At 43.5% G+C, this 27,130-nt stretch overlaps 1 protein-coding gene across 4 annotated transcripts in view; it reads right to left on the bottom strand.

Annotated features, from left to right (window-relative positions):
* The window catches only part of RAB4A (RAB4A, member RAS oncogene family), a 55,238-nt gene that overhangs the window by 3,625 nt on the left and 24,483 nt on the right, over positions 1–27,130 (bottom strand). The window contains exons 2-7 of one of the 4 annotated variants that reach the window (XM_049697420.1): positions 19,677–19,757; positions 17,452–17,566; positions 11,822–11,884; positions 10,532–10,686; positions 8,313–8,408; positions 4,495–4,637 (exon numbers count right to left, since the gene is read on the bottom strand). In XM_049697420.1, the coding sequence (XP_049553377.1) occupies positions 4,522–4,637; positions 8,313–8,408; positions 10,532–10,686; positions 11,822–11,884; positions 17,452–17,566; positions 19,677–19,757 (626 nt within the window). In that variant the 3' untranslated portion in view covers positions 4,495–4,521. Of the gene's footprint in view, positions 1–4,494; positions 4,638–8,312; positions 8,409–10,531; positions 10,687–11,821; positions 11,885–12,316; positions 12,538–17,451; positions 17,567–19,676; positions 19,758–27,130 lie in introns of those variants that run through there. The other 3 variants (XM_049697422.1, XM_049697421.1, XM_049697423.1) reach the window with 3 other exon arrangements.

The raw sequence follows: 27,130 nt of genomic DNA, 5'->3' as shown, positions 1-27,130 counted from the left end.
ATGTTGACTATACATAAAAAAGAGGAAGCTTTAGAAAGTTAAAATCTCTACTTGCAAATTTTATAAATGAGCCTTAGCTACAGGCACATTCATTTAGACTTCAATGAACCCAGGAAAAGACTCGTCACTGACATAAAGGGAGAAGAACCTCTAACTCAATCACTCCCATCAACTTTCCTTTCTGAGCAAGTGCATTAAGGATTTCCTACAAATTCTTTCAAGCAGAGAATCTAATTTTTTATTTTAATTGGTAAGGCTGGGTTTAATCTAGCATTTTGCTATTTGTTTTATATTTTCCCCATCTGTTCTTTACTTCCTTTTTTCTTCTTTTCCTGCCTTCTTTTGGATTTATTTAATTATGTATTTATTCCATTTTAATCCCCATGTTGGCTTATTAGCCAAAACTCTTCATTGTGTTGTTTCAGTGCTTTAGGATTTTTTTCTTAAGATTTTATTTTTTTAGAGCAGTTTTAGCTTCGAAGCAAAATTGAGGCGGGAAAAGTAGGTAGAGTTCCCAAAGACCACCTGCCTTCACACATACACAGCCTCCCCCATTATTAACGTCCCCACCAGATGGTACACTTGTTACAGCTGATGAGCCTACACTGACAGTTCATAACCACCCCAAATCCATAGTTAAATTACAGTTCACTCTTGGTGTTCTATGTTCTAGGGGTTTGGACAGATACATGAAGACGCGGATCCAACACATGGTATCATACAGTCTTTCCACTCTCCCCAAATCCTCTGTGCTCTGCCTATTCATCCCTCCCATGCCCAGCCCCTGATCCTTCCCGTCTCCATAGTTTTGCCTTTTCCAGGATGTCACATAGTTGGAATCATGCAGTATGTAGCCTTTTCAGATTGGCTTCTTTTTTTATTTTTTGGCCGCACCGCATGGCATGTGGGATCTTAGTTCCCTGACCAAGGCTTGAACCTGTGCCCCCTGCATTGGAAGCGCGGAGTCTTAACCACTGCACCTCCAGGAAAATCCCCAGATTGGCTTCTTCCACTTAGTTATATGCCTTGAAGGCTTGACAGCTCATTTCTTTTTAGTGCTGAATAATATTCCATTGTCTGGATAGACCGCAGTTTACCCATTTGCCTTCCGAAGGACATCCTGTTTGCTTGCAAGCTTTGGCAATTATGAATAATGCTGCTATAAACATCCATGTGCAGGTTTTTGTGTGGACATAAGTTTTCAACTCCTTTGGGTTAATAGCAAGGAGTGAGACTGCTGGATCATACAGTAAGAGTATGTTTAGTTTCATTCATCTATCTACCTACCTATCTATCTACCTACCTACCTAATGGTTTTACCCGTGTTATACGACTGACAGTTTAAACATTGATTATAAACATGTCTTGCTAATTTATTTATTTATTTTTAAGCATTACTCTTTTTTTTTAATTTTTATTTTTGGCTGCGCTGGGTCTTTGTTGCAGTATGCGGGCTTCTCATTGCGGTGGCTTCTCTTGCTGCGGAGCACGGGCTCTAGCAGAACGGGCTTCAGTAGTGTAGCATTCGGGCTCAGTAGTTGTGGCACATGGGCTTAGTTGCTCCGCGGCATGTGGGATCTTCCTAGACCAGGGATCGAACCCGTGTCCCCTGCATTGGCAGGTGGATTCTTAAGCACTGCGCCACCAGGGAAGTCCTAAGGTTAGTTTTATAAGAAAATGCCAAGCTGTCTTCTAAAGTGGCTGCACCATTTTGCATTCCCACCAACAATGAACAAGAATTCCTATTGTTCTACATCCTCACCAGCATTTGGTGCTGTCCGGGTCTTGGACTGTGGCCATTCTAATAGGCTTGTAGTGATATCTCATTGTTTTACTTTGCTTTCTCCTTGATGGTATATGATATGGAGTATGTTTTCCTATACTTATTGCCATCTGCCATCTTCTTTGGTGAGGTGTCTGTTAAGGTCTTTGGCCCGTTTTTAAATTGGGTTGTTTGTTTTCTTACTGTTGCGTTTTAAGAGGTCTTTGTGTATTTAGGATTAACAGTCCTTTATCAGGTGTGTGTTTCACAAATATTTTCTCCTGGTCTACAGCTTGTCTACTAATTCTCTTGACATTGTCTTTTGCAGAGCAGAAGTTTTTATTTTTCATGAAGTCCAGCTTACCAATTATTTCTTTCATGGATTGTGTCTTTAGTGCTGTGTCTAAAAAGTCATCACCACACCCTAGGTCATCTACATTTTCTTTTACCTTCTAGGAGTTTTATAGTTTTGCATTTTACATTTAGGTCTACGATCCATTTGGAGTTAATTTTTGTGAAGGGTACAAGGTCTGGTATGTAGATTCATTTTTTTGCATGGATGTCCAGTTGTTCTAGCACCATTTGTTGAAAAGACAATTTCTGCTCCATTGTATTGCCTTTGCTCCTTTATCAAACATCAGTATGTGGGTGTATTTCTGGGCTCTCTATTCTGTTCCATTGATCTACTTGTCTTATTTCACCAATACCATACTGTCTTGACTACTGTGGCTTTATAGTGTTTTGGAGTTGGGCAGTAACAGTCCTTCAACTTTGTTCTTCTCCCTCAATACTGTGTTGGCTATTACGGGTCTTTTGTCTCCTCTCCACATAAACTTCAGAATCAGTTTGGTTTTCCTCATATAGATGTTGTTAGAGTTCTACCTATTTCCTTTTTGGGGGGATGCTAATGTGAAGGGTATTGTGTTTTTCATTTCGAATTGCACTTGTTCATTGCTGGCACAGAGAAAAGTGATGGACTTTTGTATATTAACCTTGTATCTTGCAACTGTGCTATATAATCATTTATATAGAGTTTGTGGACTTTTTGGATTTTCTACACAGATTATCATCAGCCAACAAAGTTAGTTAATTTCTCCCTTCCCAGTCTGTGTACCTCTTATTTCCTTTTCTTATTGCATTAGCTAGGACTTCCAGTACGATGGTGAGAGGGGACCTCCTTGCCTTGATATTAATAGGAAAGCTTCAACTTTCTCACCATTAAGCAGGATGTTAGCAGTAGGTTTTGGGTAGATTTTCTTTATTAAGTTGAGGAGATTCCCCTCTATTCCTACTTTACTGAGAGCTTTCATTGTGAATGGATATTGGATTTTGTCAAATGATTTTTCTGCATCTCTTGATGAAATCATGTGATTTTTGTTCCCTGTTGATATGACGATTACATTAATTGACTTTGGAATGTTGAACCAGCCCTGCATACCTGGGATAAATCCCACTTGGAAGGATGTAATTCTTTGTATACATTGTTGGATTCAATCTAACATTTTGTTGAGAATTTTTGCATCTATGTTCACAGGAGATACTAGTGTGTAGTTTTCTTTTCTTGTAATGTCTTTGTCTGGTTTTGGAATTAGGGTAATGCTGGCCTCATAGAATGAGTTAGGAAGTGTTCTGTCTGCTTTTGTTCTGTGAGAGACTGAAGAGAATTGGTATAGTTTCTTCCTTAAATGTTTGGTGGAGTTCACCAGTGAACCGTGTGGGCCTGGTGCTTTGTGTTTTGGAAGATTATTAATTATTGGTTCAATTTCTTTAATAGATATAGGCCTATTCAGATTGTGTATTTGTTCTTGTATAAGTTTTGGCAAATTGTGTCTTTGATAGAATTGGTTTATTTCATGCAGGTTATCAAATTTGTGGGCATAGAGTTGTTCATAGCATTCCTTTATTATCCTTTTAATGTCCATAGAATCTGCAGTGATGCCCCCTCTTTCATTTCTGATATTAGTAATTTTATATATATATATATATATATACACACACACACACACATATTATATATGTATTTTTTTCCCTTAGCCCGGCTAGAGTCACTGATTTTACTGGTCTTTTTCAAGGAGCCGGCTTTGGCTTCGTTGATTTTTCTCTGTTGATCTCCTGCTCTAATTTTATTACTCCTTTTCTTCTGCCTACTCTGGCTCTAATTTGGTCTTCTTTTTCTCGTTTTCTATGGTGGACACTTATATGATGGTACTTAGACCTTTCTTCTTTTCTAGCACATGCACTCAGTGCTATAAATTGCACTCTAAGTACTGTTTGTGTTGAATCTTCCCAAATTTTGATAAGTTGTGTTTTTTCATTTAGTTCAAAATATTCTTACATTTCCCTTCTTTCACTCATGTGTTATTTAGAAGTATGTTGTTTAATCCCCACGCATTTTGGATTTTCCAGTTAGCTTTCTGTTACTGATTTCTGGTTTAATTCCACTGTGGTCTGAGAGCAGACACTGGATGATTTCTATTCTTTTAAATGTGTTCAGGTGTGTTTTATGGCCCAGGATGTGGTCTGTTTTGGTGAGTGTTCCGTGTGAGCTTGAGAAGAATGTGTGAGCAGAGATTCTCACTGCTGAGAATCTCTACCTTTTAATTATGCAATCACCTCTCCTTTTCACACCGCGGCTGCAAAAGGCAGTGACAGCCTCCACCTCTAAGCCTGTGCGGGGCTGTGGGTAGCAAACAGAGGGCGAGGCCGAAGGCGGCAGGGCGGCCACGACGCAGGCACCTACCTGTGCACCCTGCGCTGCTTCAGCAGCCACACTCCTGTGCGCTCGGGGCCTGTGCGCGGCGTGGAGACCGCAGCTGTCTCAAGGCAGCATCTCCATACTGAATACCTGAGCCCATTCTTTCTGGGTCCAGCTCACCTGAGGACCAAGCAAGTCTTTAGAAAAAGCTTTCATGTTTCTGTGATCCCCACAATATATTAAGTGAAAAAAGCAAAGTGCAGAACACTGTGTACATACAACACCATTTTGAATACAGAGGAAAAAATACACACGTTTGCTTGTATGGGCATAAAAACCTCTTTGGACGGATACATAAAGAACTGGTAATAATGGCCGACTTCAAGAAAGAGCTCTAGATAGCTAGGGGACAGGAGACGGGGTAACAGAGGGTGACTCACTCTATCCTCTTCTGCACTTTCTGGATTTGGAATTATGTGAATATATTACGTATACAAAGATTTAATTTAAAATTAAACCACAAATTAAAAAAGATACCATTTTTCACTTATGAGACTGGTAAAAACCCACGTATGATAATACACCCTGTGGGTGTGGCTTTAGTGAAATAAACACCTTCATTCACTACTAGTGGGATGATAAACTGCTACAACCCCGATGGAGGAATCTGACAGCTTCTGCCTAACTTCCAAATGCTTGTGTTCTTTAACGCAGCAAATCCACTTCTGGGAATTTATCCTATACACACACTCCCACACATGTGAAATGATATACAAAAGGTTATTTACTGCAACATTTTTTGTTACAGCAAAATACTGGCAACAACTCAAATGTCCAAAGTAGACTGGTTAAATAGATTATGGCAATACACAAAATTGAACACTACGTACACACACACATGATGTGTGCACATGTACGTTAGCATATATATATGGATATGGAAGTCTCTAAAGACTGATTTGTCATCACTGGTAGGTAGAGTAAGTGCAGAGTTCATAGTATGCTAACTTTTGTATAAAAAGGAGGGGAGAAAATAATGGTTTTTGAACCATATGAATGTACTGCCTCTTTAGAAAACTAAAAAAGTACTGCTGAAATGGATAAACAACAAGGTCCTACTGTAGAGCACAGGGAACTATATTCAATATCCTGTGACAAACCATAATGGAAAAGAATATGAAAAAAAAAATATATGTATAACTCACTGAATCACTTCGCCGTACAACAGAAATTAACACAACACTGTAAATCAACTATACGTCAATAAAATCTAAAAAAAAAAAAGTACTGCTGAAGAGTTCTAACATGTCCTTATAGTTTTCCATCTGACGTAACTATGATTTGGATGATCTCAGAAGAAAAAGATCCTGAAAGCTTTATATGAATGAACTCACACACACTGTATTCATGGGTGGACACCAAAGGGGGAGGTAAGCTAAAGAAAAGCTCGTGTTGAGCTTGCTAATACTCAACATCACACCAATTTTCATGACAACTACTGATGCTCTAGTCTTTAAAAATAACAGTTCTGTACCAGCTTGAGTAACTTTTTGCTGCTGTTTTCAGGTCAAAAGACCACACAAGGATGAAGCGGCCCTGTTCCTGCTGAGCCCAGCCCGCCGTCTGGGACCCTGGCGCTCTCCCACTACCTCGCCCGCCCCTACCTTCTCCGTCCGCTCCCCTCCCGCCTTCTCTCCTTTCCGTTCCTCTCTCTCCTCTCGCGTCATTTACTGAAACCTCTCGTTAAATTAACCCTCCTCCGGGGAGGCGCCAGGCTCTGCTTCCTCACCCCCTCTTGGCGCTCCGCTGCCCCCTGTCTTCTCCTTGTCATTCTGCTGGTAAAGATGACTGGTGACTTCCTACTGCCCGCCCCACCGGACACTTTTCAGCTCACGTCTTGGCTTATGAGACTTTCCTCTGATGCATTTGATAATGAACAACCCTTTGGCTGAAGCTCAGCTAAAGTGATACCCATGTTCCCGGATCTCTTCATATACCTTCACAGACCTATGACTTCCCCCTCCTCTCTCTCATCCTCCGGCCTCCAGGGCTTCGCTCTGGGCCACTGCCCTTCCCACTCTCCACTGATCGCTGCGTGGTCTCGCTCCTTCCAGAGCTGCCACTACTCCTACAGACTGATGGCTCCCAGGCAGACACCGCCAGCCAGGAATTCTCCCCACAGCCTCCTGCATGCCTCCTCGCGTTTGTTCCAGCGACGCTGCCCAGGGAACACTCCAAAACAGAAGCATCTGGATTCCCTTGAACCGGCTTGCCCTCTGGCTCTGCCATGACCCTCTGGGTCCCCGAGTTACCCAGGTGTGACACCTAGCTGCCCTCAACCCCTCCTCCCTTCCTGACCCCACCTCTCAGTCCCCTCCCGCCCCGCCAGTTAGCATCTGAGTCAGGACGCCACTGTCAAAGCATTTCTTGGATTCATCTACGTCTCTTCATCTCCGCTTCCACACCCTCGATAAGGCTTTAATCAGGCATCTTTTTTCGGATTACTCAAAGATGCCTTTGTTGCTATCCTGGCCATCGGCCCTGGGCTCCCTCCAGTATGTCCCTGATGTGACCACCCACACACACGATCTGCCTCCAGCCACAATCTGACCACGTCATTCACGGACCCCGCCCCTGAATGGCCACTCACCCCTACTGCAGTGCTCAGTCGTGGACGAACATCAGAATTAATCACACGAGAGAGCGTTTTAAAATCTGATGCTGAGGGCCTAATTCAGCATCTCTAGAGGCGGGTCTTGGAATTCAAACTTTTATGCATCCCAGGAGGCTCTGGCATACAGGCAGGGTGGAGACTCGATCACCCTTTACAGGGTAAAGTTCTAGGTCCCGGATCATGATCCCTGGCCTGGCTGCTGCCTCTCCTCAGCCTTCTCTCCTGCCATTCCCCGCTGTGGTCCGTCTGTCCTAGAAACTTCAACTTCTCCCCCAGTGTCCACTCGCGCTGTCCCTGCTGGCCTCCCCTCCTCACACTTGACAGCCTGAGCTCGGCCGCCACCTCCTCCTGGAAGCCCTTCCTGATATCACCTCCTAAGCAGGTAGGTTCTCCTTCTTCGTGTGCCCCAAGATCCTGTGCGCTTCTCAGTTACTGTATCGACCACACCGTATTATAATTATCTTTTGACTGCTTCCCATGAAAGAGTTTCTTGAGGGCAAGGGTTGTGATTAATTTATTTCTGTATCCCAGCACCTGACAAAGAACAGGCATTCATATATTTGAATGAATCAATTAAAAACTGAATGTCCACATATAATTGCGGTGATACTTAATAAAAAGTAACTCTAATAAATGACAACTACATATTACTTTGTCAGCTGCCTAAATTAGGGGTATTGTAAATTTATTTTTACTGAAGCAGCAAACAGAACAATGATGAGACAGGTTACTACTGAGGCACGCTCAGTGAGCTTCGGGAGTAAATTCTCCCCGACGCCTGATCTAAACCAGCGGCACCCCGCGAGGTGCCCATAGATCACGTCAATCCACCACACACGACCGCTGGCCCAGCAGAGCCCGAGGTGCTGACGGAGCGCGGACAAAGGTCCATTCTTCCTGAAGGGATGGCTCCAACAAAGGCTGTGGTTCTAAAAGCAAACGTGCCCTGACACCCTGACTCTGTCCCTTCCATCACTGGGGCCAAGGAGGCCGCCGTGAAGGAGGCGTGGGCTCCCACCTCAGCAGCGGACAAGACCTTCAAGCCCGTGAGTGGTGACTGCAGGTCGGCAGGGGGAGAGGCCACTCTGACCAAAGCACTCCTGGAAGTACTGAAAAGTGACACTACTGAGCTAGAGAGGAAACGACGCTAAAGGAAAGTTTATGAATGGAAAGCCTTTTACCTGATTCAATTTTGTTAAGTATTTTTCTCGCACACTGTACAAAGGCCTCTTCCACGTTCTCCCCGGTTAGTGCGCTCGTTTCCAGAAACATCAGCTCTAAAATCGACATCAAACAAAACACGAAGCCATATTTAGAAGACAATCACAATTATTCGATTCATAACTGCCAGCTTAGTACACTCTTAGAATAATAGACGAAACAAATTTAGTACTTAAAACCAGGTATTTCTGCAAATATGAAATCAATAAATGTCAAAATATTTTTTAAGTATTAGAAGAAATCTAACTTTTTCCGAAAAGTAACTAGTATTTTGTGCTAGCACTTAAATGTGTTGAAGAAACTAAGCAAGCAGGACGCTGGTAAGGAAGCAGGCTGGCTGAAGGCACCCAGCCGTTGATATAAGACAAAGTAGCAATTGCCTTTCCAATAGTCTCCACGTCACCACAGATACAACCTACAAGTGCTGACATCTGGTGTGCCGCCCTGACAGTGAGGGGATCTTCCACGAACGAGCCCTCTTCTTATGCACCAGCTGGTGACTCATGCAGCAGAAGGCTGCTCTCCTTGCTTTTGGGAGCAAACCACAACCTCTCCAGACCCTTGTCTCCTTCCTTGTAAAAATGAGTTTCACTTAAATGACAGATAAATTCCTTTCGACCTTTAACATTCTAAGCGTGCACGTTTCTAAACAGCTTCTTTACAAACTCATGAAGGCTTCTGTTTATTTTCCTAGCAGAAACCCTGCTCGTTTGTGAGAGTGTAAGTGGGTGGTCCTGGAGTCCAACTGAAAGGTGATAGTAGGATATTTTAGTTGTTGACTGCTTCCAAAAATTAAAGTTATTTTAAAATGCCTGAATTCTTTTTTTTAAACCTAAGCTATGTTTTTCTAAGTATTTTTTCTTTTTTTGTGAGATAAGTGTTTTTTTTTTTACATCTTTATTGGAGTATAATTGCTTTACAATGGTGTGTTAGTTTCTGCTTTATAACTAAGTGAATCAGTTATACATATACATATGTTCCCATATCCCCTCCCTCTTGCGTCTCCCTCCCTCCCACCCTCCCTATCTCACCCTTCTAGGTCACAAAGCACCAAGCTGATCTCCCTGTGCTATGCGGCTGCCTCCCACTAGCTATCTATTTTACATTTGGTAGTGTATATACGTCCATGCCACTCTCTCACTTTGTCCCAGCTTACCCTTCCCCCTCCCCATATCCTCAAGTCCATTCTCTAGTAGGTCTGCATCTTTATTCCCGTCTTACCCCTAGGTTCTTCATGACATTTTTTTTCTTAAATTCCATATATATGTGTTAGCATACGGTATTTGTCTTTCTCTTTCTGACTTACTTAACTCTGTATGACAGACTCTGGGTCCATCCACCTCATTACAAATAGCTCAATTTCATTTCTTTTTATGGCTGAGTAATATTCCATTGTATATATGTGCCACATCTTCTTTATCCATTCATCCGATGATGGACACTTAGGTTGTTTCCATCTCCTGGCTATTGTAAATAGAGCTGCAATGAACATTTTGGTACATGACTCTTTTTGAATTATGGTTTTCTCAGGGTATATGCCCAGTAGTGAATTCTTCTCATTCAGCTGTCTATAAGCAACCATTAATTTTACGTGTCATCCTTATGTATTCTATACGGAAATTCAGAGAAGTTTCAAAGGCATCTTTAGCCAAATGACTTAAATTTAATGTAAGTGAAATACAGCCAATTAGTCCAGTATGTCTTCTACTGCTTCCCTTTCTATTTACGTCTAAATATTTCACTAACTTAGCTTCAAATTCCATTTTATAAAAGATGACATCATCTGATTAGGGCCTTTAAAGATTGTTATAAATTTCACTTTAAACCAAGACCTGTGATATCAAAGATCCTAGACTGAAAAGTCACCACAGAATGCTAAGAGATTAGCTTTTATCATCATAGTAACCTCTTTTTTTTTTTTTGGCCACACCACGCGGCATGCGGGATCTTAGTTCCCTGACCGGGGATGGAACCTGCGCTCCCTACAGTGGAAGCACAGAGTCTGAACCGCTGGACCACCAGGGAAGTCCCTCATCATAGTAACCTTCGTGGGCAGCATGCAATAGGGTGAGACTATGTTAAATGCGTCTAATGCACAGTGAAAACAACAGGAGGTTCCACACTTCCTACAGCTGCGTCTTAGACCTCCCGCAGGTGTGACAGGTGCAAGGCCACTTGCCATTTTCCTGAGCAAACCGGGAGGCTTCTAGGAAAGTGACTTCCCGATCGGGGTCCAGGTCCTTCTTGTTCCCACAGAGGATGATGACGATGCTCTGACTCGCGAGCATTCTGGCATCTGTTAACCAATTAGTAAGCGCATTGTAGGTTTCTCGGCTGCGTAATATAAGATTGTGAAAATAGTACATGTATTTTATAAAGCTAGCAACTCTTTCCAGTCACTCACACCACTCACAGCGCTTCCACACACGCAGGGCAACGCCCACAACCTTTAAGGTGACTCAGATGACCTGATGCCCCAGGTGTACACCACACCAACAGGGTGCATTTCATCTTGTTTCCATGAAAACGAGGCAGCAAGTCAGAAGCTTGCTGTCTGTCGTCTGCCCAAGCAGGGTCAGTATTTACTGGGCTCTCGGTTCATGCAACATGCGAGCAGGACCTAAGGCTAACTGCTGCCACTCAGTGGATCCGTGTGATGTGCTGGTACTTCGCTTCACACGAATTTAACACACTGATTCTCTGTAAGGACTCTGTGACACAGACTCTTATTATCTCCTGTTTCCACAAGAAACCTGAGGCCCAGAGAGACTAAGCTGCCCAAAGTCACACAAGCAGCCAGTGGCAGAGCCAGGACTGGGTCAGGTGCATCCACCTTCAGGACTGTTCTCAGCCCTCATCTATCTAAGGATAAAACCCTCGTATATTCTAAGGACTGACGGAGGAACTGAATTTTAAATTTAATTGTGATACCTGGGTGATAGCTACACGCAGGACAGTGCACTCAGATCCTTACGATGGGCCAAGAGCTCTATGTGAACCAAATCAACCGCCCAACAACCTCACGAGTATTACGTGGTCATTACTCCATGGAACAGACAAGGAAACTAAAGTCCAGACAGCGGAGCACCTCGCCGGAGGACTCACACCGCTGGTGACGGCAAGTGGGCTTTGAACCCAGACCGTCCCAGCCTAGAGCCTGTGCTTGATGGAGGTCCGTTACTTCTAATAATTTACCACACGCAAAGCTTCACTTTGCAAACCTTAAGGAAAGCATCAAAACATCATGTTAAGAAACATAATGACACTGGGGGTGCTTATCTATCTGAAGCTTGGGAACATGCTGCTTTACATGGTAAAGTGGTGGAAGGGGCTGCTTCGAAAACGCCCAAGACCCCCAGGGAAAGGGCTGAGGGGCTTCCCGCCCCACAGCCCTGCCACCGACGTGCCCAGCACACCCGCGGGGAGGCTCAGACCTCGGGGAGCACAGGCCGGCGGGGGGTGTCATTACCTGGTGATGTCATAGACGAGCAGTGCCCCTGCCGCACCCCTGTAGTAGCTTCTCGTCACAGACCTGGAAGAGTTACAGGCTTTCACTTTCCACCACGCAGAGCCCGTACCCCTGGGCACCATCTTCCCACACAAAACACCCATTTTTGCCTTGGAAACCACAACATAGGGACGGAGGTGGCTTTAAAGAGCAATGATTCAAAGTTATCTGAACATGGGCCTGAAGGGCTGCCCTGCCTGAAATCGTATCACAGGAGCGACAGGGAGGTGGGGACGTGAGGCTGGGATGAGTGTCATCCTCCCTGGAGGGCATGAGGCTGCCCCGCACAACTGAGGGTGCCTTTGAGAACGTCGGGGGAGGGGCAGAAAGGGGGCATCACAGAGTCCCAGGGCACGAAGCCCTCGGCAGCCCCTCTGCTTGCCCGGGATCCGTGCCTTCCTGTGGACGAGGGGCCGCGCGTGGCTGCACCCCCCACGCCCGGCCGCGCGGCCTCACCTGTCTTCAGCGAGCCCCCACCCGAGCGCATCTCGCCCGTTCCCACAAGCTCCAGGATTTCTCCTGCAGTAACACACCTTCTCCCCTGCATCTCGACTCTCTCCCCGCGCGAAGACTTCCCCACTCACAGAATACAATGGGCTCCGGCACCTCCCATCTTGGACGAGAGCCAGGCAGGCGGTGCTACGCTCCCGCTGCCGTCCCATCGTGGGCCCCTCGCGCACCCACACGTCTCAGGGGCTGCTTCGCCAGCACCGCCTCCTCCTGCCCCGTGGACCCCTCGGCACCTGCCCTCCCCTGCTGCCTGGACCCCTCCCCCCGCCCCCAGGCCGCAGCCCCACTCCCTCCCAGTCTCCTCTCACACCAGCTACTCCAGACCGTTCCTCTGAATCTGCCTCGCTAGTCCTGGAGCTCCTTCCCCCAGGCTGGGTCCTGGGCTCTCCCTTTTTTTTTACATCTTTATTGGAGTATAATCGCTTTACAATGGTGTGTTAGTTTCTGCTTTATAACAAAGTGAATCAGCTATACATATACATATATCCCCATATCCCCTCCCTCTTGCGTCTCCCTCCCTCCCTCCCACCCTCCCTATCCCACCCCTCTAGGTGGTCGCAAAGCACCGAGCTGATCTACCTGTGCTATGCGGCTGCTTCCCACTAGCTGTTTTACATTCGGTAGTGGATATATGTCCATGCCACTCTCTTTTCTCCCAACGCTCTCAACTCCGGTTTAATCCTCAGCTCAGTCTACTTCCGTAAGAGCCATCCACCAGCCCGGCAACTCCGTGTGACCACAATGCACGCGTCACAGTCAACATCTCAGGCAGAACTCTGGCTCCCGGCCTACAGGCCCCTCCGGGAGGCGGCCCCACCACCCACTCTGTTTACACAGCCAGGAATCTCTCCACCCACTCTGTGCCCATCACAAAGTGATGTGACGCAACGTGTCCCACAGTGGACACATCCGTCAGGACCCGTCTCACCAACTGGTCAGGTCCTACACCGTGCACGTCTCTACACCTTCACCACCACCGTCCTGATCCGAACCACCAGCTCTGCCTGGAGCCCTGCCACGCGCGTCCCCTCTGTCACCTGTGGCCCTCAGCCCCTCCTCCAGGTCTTCCTCGAGGCCTGCAAGGCCCTGGTGCTCAGGGACCGGGGCTCAAGTTCAACCCCCAATGGTCAGTGATCGAATCGATCGTGCCTACGGACTGGAACCTCCCTAAGGACCCCTAAGAAATGGGGCTCAGACAGCTCCCGCCACCTCCCTGTTCCCCAGGCTGGGGTCTTCCTCTCTTGGTTCCTCCCTTGTGCTGGTGAAGCATATCCTCCTGAAGTTTCTAAAGGAGAACATATGAAAGACAACCTTTGTTTTCCTCCATTCTTGTATAACTGAAGGTATTTCTGATTTTATTCTCACACTTAATGGAGAGTTTGGCTGAGTTCAGAATTTTAGGTTGGAAAAAATTTTCCACGTTGAGTTTTGAAGGCAAGGCTTTAGTTATCTTCTAGCTTCCAAGCGTTGCTGCTGAAGAGTCCGGTGCAATTCTCATTTTCGATTCTTGATATGTGATTTGCTCTTCCCTCTTGGAATCTTTTGGCATCTTCACTTCATCCCCGGTGTTGTGAAATTTTATGTGGCAGACCTGGTCTGGATTTTCCCCCCCTCATCTGTGTTTGGTGTAAGGTGGAATCTTACAGAGTCTCATTCCTCTAGTGGAAAATGTTCTTCGATTGTTTCTTTTACTGTTTCTTCTGCTCTTCTGTCTTCGGGAAGGCTTAACTGGTAAGGCCTTGAGCTTCCTGGACTGACTCTGTATGATTTCTCATGTTGTCTTTTTTTTTGCGGTATGCGGGCCTCTCACTGTTGTGGCCTCTCCCGTTGCAGAGCACAGGCTCCGGACGCGCAGGCTCAGCGGCCATGGCTCAGGGGCCCAGCCGCTCCGCGGCATGTGGGATCTTCGCGGACCGGGGAACGAACCCGTGTCCCCTGCATCGGCAGGCAGACTCTCAACCACTGAGCCACCAGGGAAGCCCTTATGTTGTCTGTTCCCTTTCTCATCTCAAGTTTACCGTTTCACTTTCTGGAAGGGCACTACTTTATTTAATATATTATTTTAATTTTGCTCTTTTTAAATTATAAGTTTGTTCTCATTCCCTGAACGCAATATCTACTCTTATTGGTGAGGATACTGTAGTTTTAGTTTCTGTCTATTCCCCAAAAGTTTCTATTTTCTTTATTTTGGGCTCTTTCTCTTATCCTAAAAACTTTCGTCAAGTGTCTGCTGATCCTTGGTTGATCATTTATATTCAAGGACAAGGATGCCAAACTCTAAAAGACGCTCTTTATGTGTGGGCTATTCACTGTGAGATGGCTGGACAGAAATTGGGCTATTTCATTGGGGAACCAAAATGTTAGTATCTTTAAGCCTTTTCTTTGGGGCTATTTTTCTGCAGATAAGAATCGTTTCTCCTGCCTGAGACATACACACTTGGCTGCCAGCAGCTAAGGAAGAGGTGAGGGAAGAGGGTGAGGGTCAGCAGACTTTCACTTAATTTCCGTCTTTCCAGTCCTTGCCTCACTCATCCCTGCCCTCGGCTGGGCCTCTACTTTTAGTTTTTAGAGGAACCTCCATATTGTTCTCCATAGTGGCTACATCAACTTACATTCTCACCAACAGCACAGGAGGGGTTCCCTTTTCTCCACACCCTCTACAGCATTTATTTTTTGTAGACTTTTTGATGTTGGCCATTCTGACCAGTGTGAGGTGGTACCTCACTGTAGCTCTGATTTGCATTTCTCTAATAATTAGTGACATTGAGAATCTTTTCATGTGCCTGTTGGCCAACTGTATGTCTTCTTCGGAGAAATGTCTATTTAGGTCTCCTGCCCATTATTTGATTGGGTTGTTTGGTTTCTTTTGATATTGAGCTGCATGCTGTTTGTATATTTTGGAGATTAATCCTTTGTCAGCTGGTTCGTTTGCAAATATCTTCTCCCATCCTGAGGGTGGTCTTTTTGTCTTGTTTATGATTTCCTTTGCTGTGCAAAAGCTTTTAAGTTTAATTAGGTCCCATTTGTGTATGTTTGCTTTTATTTTCATTATTTAAGGAGACGGATCAAAATAGATATTGCTGCGATTCACACCAATGAGCGTTCTGCCTCTGCTTTTCCTGCAGGAGTTTTACAGTACCTGGTCTTACATTTAGGTCTTCAATCCATTTTGAGTTTATTTTTGCATATGGTGTTAGGGAGTGTTCTAATTTCATTATTTTACATGTAGGTGTCCAGTTTTCCCAGCACCACTTATCGCAGAGACTGTCTTTTCTCCATTGTATATTCTTGCCTCCTCTGTGGAAGATTAATTGACCATCGGTGTGTGGGTTTATTTCTGGGCTCTCTATTCTGTTCCACTCACCCATGTGTCCATTTTTCTGCCAGTACCACACTGTTTTTTTTTTTAAATAAGAAAGTCCTTCTAAGTCTGTCCAAGGTACTTTCTCTTTTTAAAAAAATAAATTTATATATATATTTATTTATGGCTGCGTTGGGTCTTCATTGCTGAGCGTGGGCTTTCTCTAGTTGCAGCGAGTGGGGGCTACTCTTCGGTGTGGTGTGTGGGCTTCTCATTGCGGTGGTTTCTCTTGTGGCAGAACACAGGCTCTAGGTGTGCAGGCTTCAGTAGTTGTGGCACGTGGGCTCAGTAGTTGTGGCTCGCAGGCTCTAGAGCACAGGCTCGGTAGTTGGTGGCACACAGGCTTAGTTGCTCCACGGCTTGTGGGATCTTCCCAGACCAGGGCTCGAACCCATGTCCTCTGCATTGGCAGGCAGATTCTTTTTTTTTTTTAATTTATTTTTATTTATTTATTTGTTTATTTTTTTGGCTGTGTTGGGTCTTCGTTTCTGTGCAAGGGCTTTCTCTAGTTGTGACAAGCAGGGGGCACTCTTCATTGCAGTGCACAGGCCTCTCACTATCGTGGCCTCTCTTGTTGCAGAGCATAGGCTCCAGATGTGCAGGCTCAGCAGTTGTGGCTCACGGGCCCAGCTGCTCCGCGGCATGTGGGACCTTCCCAGACCAGGGCACGAACCCATGTCCTCTGCATTGGCAGGCAGATTCTTACCACTGCGCCACCAGGGAAGTCCTACCACACTGTTCTGATTACAATGGCTTTACAGTAATACTGTCTGAAGTCTAGTTATGCTACTTTTTTTTTTTTTTTTTTGCGGTACGCGGGCCTCTCACTGTTGTGGCCTCTCCCGTTGCGGAGCACAGGCTCCGGACGCGCAGGCTCAGCGGCCATGGCTCACGGGCCCAGCTGCTCCATGGCATGTGAGACCTCCCGGACCGGGGCACGAACCCAGGTCTCCTGCATCGGCAGGCGGACCTCTCAACCACTGTGCCACCAGGGAAGCTCTAGTTACGATACTTTTGAAGCAAACAATTATTGAGCATTTAAAATATTATACCTGACTTTAAGTGAAATGCTTGCACTGGGATTGAGTTTTATTTAACTGCATTTTGTAACTGTGAATATCTGTTCTGTTTGACTTTCTGTATCTATTCAAAAAAACACAACTAAAATATTAATCTACTTTCCTGCTTTAGTAGTTACAGAATATCAAACATGGAACCTATCTGCTGTGGACTGTGGTCATCATTCCAAACGTCGATCATGACTTCAGCGTAATGCAAGTGCTGAGGAGAGAATATTCTGTGGAATGTTTTAATGTAAAGCAAAACCAACCCCCAAAGAGGTTTTAAAAAATTCTCCTTTTAAAGTGAAATACAGAGAAAAGTTGTTTGTGCTACTACTTTGCCTTGATTTTAATCCAAAAGTAATGTGTGGAATATGCAATGCCACGACCTCCTAATGTACCCACTAGGTCCCAAAGAATAAATTCGCCTCCAAATTAGGACGCGTGCACTCGGAAGAGATTCTAACGTATTCTTTCATAAATCAACGCTGTGTGGAGAAAAACTGACTTTTAGCTTGTCTTAAAGCTTCCAGAGGTGAACTTTCTAAAATCTGTGAGGGTGCGGGGAGGGAGGAGGGGACCACATACATTATGAGAATATAATTGATTATTTCAAACCCACTTTTCAAATATTTTTATTAAGTTAGAGAAAAAGCTACCTGAATCGCTCTTGGCCTGCTGTGTCCCATATCTGTAACTTTACATATTTACCACCAACATTTATTATCTTTGAGCCAAATTCCACTCCTATTGTGTGATTTGAGTCATCTTTGACTGAAAAAGAAAAAGAAATTTTATTTTAGAACATTAGGGAAACAGGCTTATAGATTTATACAAGTAACACTGAAATCAAGAGTGCTGTCAATGGAAAATGTAATTTACTGTCGCCATTCATTTCTCCAACAGTCAGATGCTAATAAGCACTCACTGTTTTAAACAGAATACACACAGTTCCTGTTCTCAAGGAGACAATAAAGCTTCTTCTCAAAACACCTAAACAAGCCATGTATTTAAAGCTGAGGCTTGGTGGCCAAGATGTAAGACCACATCTACCTGACCACCGCTAAGGTTCTCGTGAATGGCAACTGCACAAAATACTGGGTACCATCTTGGAGGGCTTACTGCCCAGTGACAGACTGCAACTTGGCCAACGACAGTTTCAACTATTCGGACGAACATTCTAAAGAAACAGAAGTAAAGGGAAGGAGAGGCACCGTGGCCCAAGAAAGAAACTTGATGCTCACCCAAGATTAAGGGAAAAAGAAGAAAAGATAGAGTAAAAAACTCAGAACAAACACACCCCAAACCAAGACCTCTATGCACATTACAGCTGTTGAGTTTCATGAACTCGAGTATTGTGTGTGGCAATCATTCGGAATGAATTTGCTGGAGAAATCAATACTGTCTGAATGGGCAGGGAGGTTGGCAAAATAAGTAGTTTGCTAAACCCAACTGGAATAAGCTGTCTTATAAAAGAAAATTTCTGTGATGTGAAAGGAAAAGAAAAAACAAATATCCTGGCTATACAGTCCATGGACTGGTTTATATTTTATAACTATAGGATAAAATTTAATTGTACCAGAAACCAGGGCGCCATCTGACAGCTGTGTTTGTTCATTGCTCCCTGGGAGCCTGGGGGAGGAAAGGGTCTGATTCCAGCATCTTGTCTCAGGCCCAGACAGTGCAGACCGGCGTGGACATCCGCTGGTGTCCAACTACTGGGCCAGCCTGGGGGGAGAAGCCTTCGAAGGCAGTAACGAAAGGCCAAGGGCATCCTGATTAAGACACAGCTACGAGAGCAATACAGTGAAGCCTCCTTACATCATTACTGTGGTCGTGAGGGGTGAGGGGAGGATGTGAACGGAGAGTGTCCGCCGGGGCCGGGCACCTGGCCCAGCGTCCCCTCTTCTGGGATGGAACAATGCAAAGTCTGGGTAACTCGTACAGAACCCCAGGCCGCCCAGCGGGTGAACGCCTGTCAAATTCAAGAGGGGCTGAGCCACACTGGGTCCATGTCACTACATGAAGGTTCCAACAAGCTCCTGGTCGATGGAAATGGAAGCAGCAGAAAACACTTCTAGAATCTTATTCTTCGGAGCTCTTTCCCAGGACACCCTTTGCTGCCTCTGTCTCCACCGCCCGCCACCTAATGCATCTCACGCATTCTTACTTAAGAGGCGCTTCATTAAGTGAGATTAATTTTCTGTGCTCGGGCCTTCACCTGACTACCTCTAGATAGACAGGTCGTTCTCCACAATTCTTTCCATTACTATATAAGCACGGCTTAATTTAAGGGCCTTTCAAACCTACCGTCTTTTACAGTAGCTTGGAATACAAAATTCAACCTCTCTCACCAACACAGGGCAAGTCAACGGCACAAGATATTTTCTGTGGTCGAAAGGCCTGGGTTTGAGTCTAACATGCACCGTTCCTAGGTGACCATCCCAAGTGCACACACCAAGTCCTGTAAACCTCTGTTTATTTACCTGTAAAACAGGACTGATGACGATAGCTGCCTTAAGGACAATACAAGGCCGCTGGGGAGCAAATGCTATCTTATCCAAAATGTACAACTAGGGTTCTCGGGCCACTCCTGCCAGGAAACAGAATTCCACAGCATCATACTGTATTTTAGTGTCTGGGAAATGTAAAGGACAATGCACTACATAATGAACAATGACCCACTACGCAACTGAAATGCTAAATAAAAAATCAGATTCTAAACGTTTAATAACATAAACTTTTTATGTCATTTAAAAATATTTTTAAACTATGACATTTTCCCTGGAAACGTATTCGGAAGTTTTGTCCTAAACAAATCTGCACAAGAGTGCGCTCTCGGGAGAAGACATGCAAGAAACACTGACCATGTGACGTCACTTACATTTGTTTTCAATAAACTGATGAAGCAAGCAAGACTTGCCGGTCCCCGCGTTCCCAATAACCAAGAATTTAAACAAAAAATCTGAAAAACAGAAAGAGACCGTGAAACAGAACTTTAGAGCAGGTGCCGCGAACTTAGACTACAATCATAAAGTTTAATGAAATCTCAGTTAATATAAAAAAGAGGTAACTGAATATTTTGTGAAAATGGCAATAAACACACTGACTTACCTTTCCAACTTTTCGATACATGGCTTATATGCTAACCCAGTGCCTTTTCAAACTGCTCTGGGGACAATTTCTTTTGATACTGGAAGTTTGAAAACTCCTCTTGTAATGACTGAAATCTCTTTGCTATTCAAATAAATACACACACAGCGACAAGCAAAACTCGCCTAGAAATTGCAATTTTTCTGCACAAAAGAGAAAACCTGGTAGACTTACAGGCTTTGAGAAGCCCACTCCTTTCTTCTTTCACAAACAGGCATAAGCTCCCCCTGCACTTGCAGACTTCTGTGGCCTTGCCTTCATCCTGTGTCTATGACCTTTGGGAAGGCCGGCCTAAGCCCAGGGGTTTGGGCCAGTACTCCGCGTGTGATATTTGTCCCAGTCAATATAGAGAGAGCTCCTCACTTCTTCTTTACGCAGGGGAATAGATTTAATTTGGGATCCTACTCTCCATAAACTGGAAACAGAGGCTTCTAGAACGGAATCTGTGAATCGGAATGATGGGGCATCGGTAGCCTGACAGTGGCTTGGTGATTCCTTTGGCTTTTTCTGTTGGCGAAGAACTCTAGCTCTGTTCAGCCTAGCGCTGCAGGCACCAAGCCCCTCTCCACCCTCACACTTTGACCCCGACCCACGTCTGCTGACCCCCGGCTGCCAGGCTCAGCCCGTGGCACTGAAGGGCCTGCTCCACATTCCTGGTTCTGTCGGGGGCACCTCTGACGGTGTCACCTCCACACTCCTGTTTCAGACCCGACCACGCGCTCCCAGCCCTGGTTCCTTCCCCCCCACCACCCACCCAGCGAAGCACAAACGGTCAGTTTGTTTGCTGGTGCTTGGTCCAGCCCTGTTCCTAAGAACTACATTCCTTATCACCCAAAGGTCAAGCCTATTCAACCTCTCGTGCTTTTCAAATAGTTACAGGCAATTAAACTTGCAGGATAGTGCTATTCACAATTGTTAGCATTTAAAAATACCTACAGTTTTATGCACCTCACTGCCTGTTTTGAAAGCATGCCACACCAGTGTTCATAACTAGTCACAGTCGCCAGAAGATGGAAGCCACCCAAATATCCATTGACAGATCAACGATAAACAAAATGTGGTACATACGTGCATTGGAATATCATTCAGCCTTAAAAAGGAAGGAAATTCTGATACAGGCTACAACATGGATGACCTTTGATTGTGCTAAGTGAACTAAGCCAGTCACTAAAGGAGAAATACCAGAAGAGTCCATTTATGTGAGGTACCCAGGGTGGTCGAACTCACAGAGACAGAACGTAGAAGGCTGGCTGCGAGGAGGCTGGGAGAGGGGAAATGGGGAGTCAGGGTTCAATGGATATGCGTATCGGTTTGAGAAGATGAAAAAGTTCTGGAGATGGATGGCGGCGATAGTTGTACAACAATGTGAAGGTACTTAAAGCCACTGAACTGTTGATTTTAAAATGACAAATCTCATGCTATGTGTATTTTACCACACATACAAAATAAAATACGCAAGTCTCATCATTGTCACCGAACAGCTTTTACAGCCCAAGAAATTAAGATTGCCAGGTTAAAATGAAAATACTGAAAGTTCTCAATCTTGTTCAATATCCTCTTCTATTTAAGAAATAAAGCCCAATACATTACATAGGTTGTAAACACTGGAAGATGAGAACCAGGTAAAGATGCTGCCAATTATATGGGCAAAAGTAAGTCTTGAGAGCAAAAATAATTTATATATACAAATGCGAATGTTTCTCATGTTTTATATGCACATAGTAAAAGGAGTTTCACAAATCCATCTAATCCTGAAACAAAAACTCACAGATCTAAGCACAGTCTTTGGCTTAATGCTTGTTCCATTATTATTTTCTGCTTTGCAAGTTTTGCTTCAATGGACTCTATTATGGTAATCGCTTTCCACAACTTTTCCAGGTTATACCACAACCTCAACAGGTAAAAGGGTAACATATCAACTGACTTGCACCTTGCTGGACAAAAGACAAGTAAGATGTGTAATTTCCATATGTAAAAATATTTAATTCCTCCAAAAAACTCTTCACACTCTGAATCTTGTAGCGCCAAGAGGTAAGTTTTCATACTTAAATAGAAAACCCTATTTTTGAAAACCCTCTTGGGTTAAACAACTAGAAATGCTGGAAAAAATATATCATATTAAAAAAAGACCCATAGCTGACCTTCTAGGAAAGAAAAGGAAATCTCTAGATGCTTGGAACTGGAAAAAGCAGGAGGGGCCCCAGATGGAGGGTTGTCAGTATTGAGTTTTAACATCTGTGGGACAGGATTCAAGAGTTTGTGCCCATGTGAAGGAAGGAGTAGAGAGCTGAATCTGAACAAGTGAAGGACAGGCTGGAAAAATCCTCTCACCAGCTCAGGAGGACAAGGAACCTTCTCTGACTCTGCCCGACCTCTCAGCAGGATCAGCAGAAAGACATTACGCTCTGAAGATGTATCATGGGCTGGCTCCACAGGTGAGTGTGAAATTCAAACTTAAAAAACATGTCGACAATGAACCTCCAAGTCAAGAAAGTTAAAACAATAAAAATGGCCTTAGAAAGTGATATCAACAGGATGCCTGGAAGATGCAAATGCAGGTCACTCTGGAAGGACACATCCTCAAACCAGGATACACAGGAGACCCATGCTTACAGCTCCTCTGAAGATGAGCAATCCTCACAATCTAAAATTACAAAACATTCAAACAACCCATCGTGAGTGAGTCAGCAATCCAAAGGCATTACAATTTCAAGAATTTGATAAAAAAAGAACCTGACAAAGTATACTCAGGATGATTAATACCATAAAAAAGGAACTGAATCCATACGAAAAGATGAATCCATAAAAAATGATATAAAAGAAAAGGTAGATTTCCAGAATGTGTCTGTCTAGAAATAAAAACTGCAGTCATTAAAAATAAATAGTCAGTGGGCGAGTTAAAGAGTAGAATCAACAAAACTAAGGAGAAAATTAGTGAACTGCAATCCAGACTGGAGAAAATTACTAGGAGGCAGAACAGAGACATGAAGAGAGAGAAAATATGAGAGTTTAAGAAAAATGCAGAATTGAAGGAAATGGTCCAACATATAGGTCTAGTACATATTCTGGAATGGAAAAAAAAAAACCCAGAGAATGAGGTAGAGTCAATTAAACTGTAAAAGCAATCAGCAAGAAAGGAAAAACTCCCTATTAAGAAACAAGGTTCCTTAACCCCAAAGGTCACCATCTTCACAGTGCTGGGGCAGGAGCACAAAAACAAGGAACTGTCTAATGTAGAATTCGATGTGCAAAAAATGACCCTTAACACCAAGGTGGCCTTCTGCTTCCAAGAAGATGGAGTAGAAGTACTTTTCCCCATTCTGCCTGCTCAGGACAACTTAGAACCCTAGACACTACGTATAAAAGAAACATAAGAAGACTTTGAAAAGTGTAGAGAAGGTGGCAAACCGGCCAGGGATCTTGGGGCCTGAGGAATGACACAGTGATGAGTCCCCTGGGTTTTTCCTTTTCCCTCGTATTTCCCAGACTTGGAGCTGAACAAGCTGGCAGCCTGGAAATGCCAATGGAGGCAGATTTTAAGAAGCCCCAACAAAAGCCTGCTCTCTCAAGTCATCGAACCAGGAAAGGGCAACCCAGCAAGAGAGAAACCTTTTACACAAAACTGCTCTACTCCAGACAAACACTACAGGAAAAACTGTGGCCTCACGCCACCAATGCCAGCAAAGGCTGAGTGGGGAGCCCGGACCACCACCCTTCCGAGGCTGCAGTGAGGTTCCCTGACGCCCCCAGCAGGGTGGTGTCCCAAGGCCAGGTACGGAGCCACAGTGCCCGTGGGGACATGTGGTCATGGGGTGTGGGAGGCCGGACACCGGGGCTCTCACCCCGGCCCAGCAGTACAAGGAACAGCCCTGGCCCTGGGTGTCCATGGGAGCTCGGCAGGCAGCCTGGGCTTCCACCTCACCCGGCAGTCACAGAGCAGCGCCCAAGAGCAGAGACGAGTTAAACAAGAGATTTAAATAAAAATCTAAGGTCTCATAACACAATGAAACAATGCCCAGAATTCAAACGGAAATCCTTCATTATATCAAGAACCAGGAAGATCTCAAACAGAAAGAAAAAATATTATCAACAGATTCCAGTGCCAAGATGATAGAGACGTCTGAAAAATCTGACCAAGACTGTAAAGCAGCCATCATGAATGCTTCAACAAGCAATAACAACATGACTGAAACAAATGAAAAGGAGAAATCTTCAGCAAAAAGAAAGGCTTAATAAAGAAAAGGAAGATATAAAGAAGAACCAAATGGACGTTCTGGAATTGAAAAATACAATAACTGATGTATGTAGCTCAGTGGATGGGCTCAAAACAAAATGGGACACAGGAAACAATCAGTGAACTGGGCTTCAAAATGATAGAAAATATCTAATCTGAACAACAAACAGAAAATAGCCTGAAAATATATTAATAGAGCCTCATGGAGTTCTGAGATGATAAAAAAAAAACAAATCTAACTTTCATGAGTCACAGAAGGAAAGAAAAAAGAGGATGGGTTTGAAAAAGTATTCAAAGAAATAATGGCTGAAAAATTCCTAAATTTGGCAAGACACATAAATCCAGATTCGCAAAGCTTACTGAATTCAAACAGCTAGATTCTTCCAAACAAGAGTCCAAATACATCCATGCCAAGATATATAATGAAATTTCTAAAAACTAAAAACAAATAAACAAAAAAAATCTTGAAAGCAGCCAGAGAGAAATGATACCTTACCTACAGGAAAAAAACAATCCAAATGACAACAGATTTCTCATCAGAAACCACTGAGGCCAGAAATGGCACCAATATTTTTCAAGGGCTGAAAGAAAAGAACTCTCAATCCAGAATCTTATATCCTTATACCCTAAAAATCTCCTAGGATGAAGGAGAGATCCAGACATTCGTAGAGGAAAAAAAGAACTAACAGAATTTGTCACCAACAGATCTACCCTAAAAGATGGCTAAAGGAAGCTTTCTAAACCAAAAGGAAAGGAGTTCCCTGATGGCCCAGTGGTTAGGATTCCGGCCTTTCACTGCTGGTGCCCGGGTTCAACCCCTAGTTGGGGAACTAAGATCCTGCAAGCTGCACAGCATGGCAAAAAACAAACAAACAAAAAAACCTGAAAGGAAGTGATAAAAGGAATCATGGAACATCATGAAGGAAGGAAGACATGGTAAATAAAAATATGGGTAATTACAATAGGCTTTTCTTCTTCTCTTCTTGAGTATTCTAAAGTGTGTTTGGGTGTTTAAGCAAAAATGGTAACACTGTTTGATGTGACTAAATATAAGAGGAGGAAATATTTAAGATGACTATATTACAAGTGGGGGAGGGTGAACGGATGCACAGGTCTACCCCAGAGATACTGCGGGTTCAGTTCCAGACCACTGCAATAAAGCAAAAATCACAATAAAGTGAGTGACACAAATGTTTTGGTTTCCCAGTGCATATAAAGTTATGTTTACACTATCTTGTAGTCTATTAAGTGTGCAACAGCATTCTGTCTAAAAAAACAATGTACATACTTTAATTAAAAAAATACTTTATTGGTAAAAAATGCTAACCATCATCTGAACCTTCAGCAAGTCATAATCTTTTTGCCACAGGAACATCAAAGATCACTGATCACCATAACAAATATAATAATAATAAAAAGTCTAAAATATTTTGATTATTACCAAAACATGACCCAGAGACACGAAGTGAGCAAATGCTGTTGGAAAAATGATGCCAACAGACTTACTCAATGTAGAGTTGCCACAAACTTCAATTTGTAAAAAACACAGTCTCTGTGAAGCACAATAAAACAAGGTATGCCTATAAGAGAAGGCAGGGTTTTTATATTTCACTCGAACGTAAAATGATGACACCAGTAGACTGTGATATGTATATATAATGTGATACCTAGAGCAACCACTAAAAAAGCAATGCAAAGAGATATACTCAAAAACATTATAGGTAAATCAAATGGAATTCTAAAAAATGTTCACATAAACCACAGAAAGACTAGAAAAAGAAAAGAGAAAATGAAAAACAGAACAGAAAGCAAAAATATAAAATGGCAAAAATAAATTCTAATAGATCAATTATATTAAGTGCAAACTATATAAATATATCAAGTAAAAGACAAAGATTGGCAGATGAGTTGAAAAAACATGACCCAACTATAAGCTGCCTACAAGAAACTCCCTTCAATTATGATGTTCAGGCAGGGTGAAAGTGAAAGGATGGAAAAAGGTATATCACACAAATATTAATCAAAGTAAATCATTATCATTACCAGCTACAACAGTCTTCAGGGCAAAGGAAATGACCAGAGAAAGAAAGTGTCACTATATAATGAAAAAAGGGTATTCCACCAATAAGACATAGGAAGCCTCAATGTGTGCACCAAAAAACAGAGCTACAAAATACATCAAACTAAAGCTTGATAGAACTGAAAGGAGAAACAAACCCACGATTATGGCTGAGACTTCAACACCCCTCTCTCAACACTGATAGAACAACTAGACAGAAAATCAGCAAAGACACAGAAGAACTCAGCTTAGTCAACCAAGAGGATGAAGTCAACATTTACAGAACACTCTGCCCAACAAGAGCAGGACACATATTCTTTCCAAGGGACAATGGAATGTAAATCAAGAGGGACTATACCCTTGGCCATAAAACAAACCTCAACAAATTTAAAGGAATTGAAATCATATAAAATGTGTTTTCCAACCACAAGGGAATCAAACTAGAAATTCATAATATAAAGACAATAGGAAAATCTCCAAATACTTGGATACTAACCAATCCACGTCTAAATAACCCATGATTTAAAGAAGAAGTCTCCTGGGAAACAGAAAAATACACTGAGCTGAATGCAAATGAAAATATAGCTTATCAAGACTTGTGGGTTACAACTAAAGCAATGCTGAAAGGAAAATTCAGAGCACTAAATGCATATATTAGAAAAGAGGAAAAGTCTCAATCAGTTATCTAAGCTCCTACCCTCAAGAACACAGAAAAAGAAGAGCAAAATAAGTAAAGCAAGCAGAAGGAAGAAAATAAAGAGCAGACATCAATGAAACTGAAAACAGAAAGACAAAGAAAATCCATAAAACAAAGAACTGGTTCCTTGAAAAGATCATTAAAATTGATAAACCTCTAGCAAACTGGTGAGTTCAAGGTCTGGGGCAGACCAAG

The sequence above is a fragment of the Orcinus orca genome, chromosome 14 (genome assembly GCF_937001465.1).
Source record: "Orcinus orca chromosome 14, mOrcOrc1.1, whole genome shotgun sequence".
NCBI lineage: Eukaryota > Metazoa > Chordata > Mammalia > Artiodactyla > Delphinidae > Orcinus > Orcinus orca.
The sequence above is the reverse complement of the archived record's forward strand: the minus strand, read 5'-3'. Positions and strand labels throughout refer to the sequence as shown.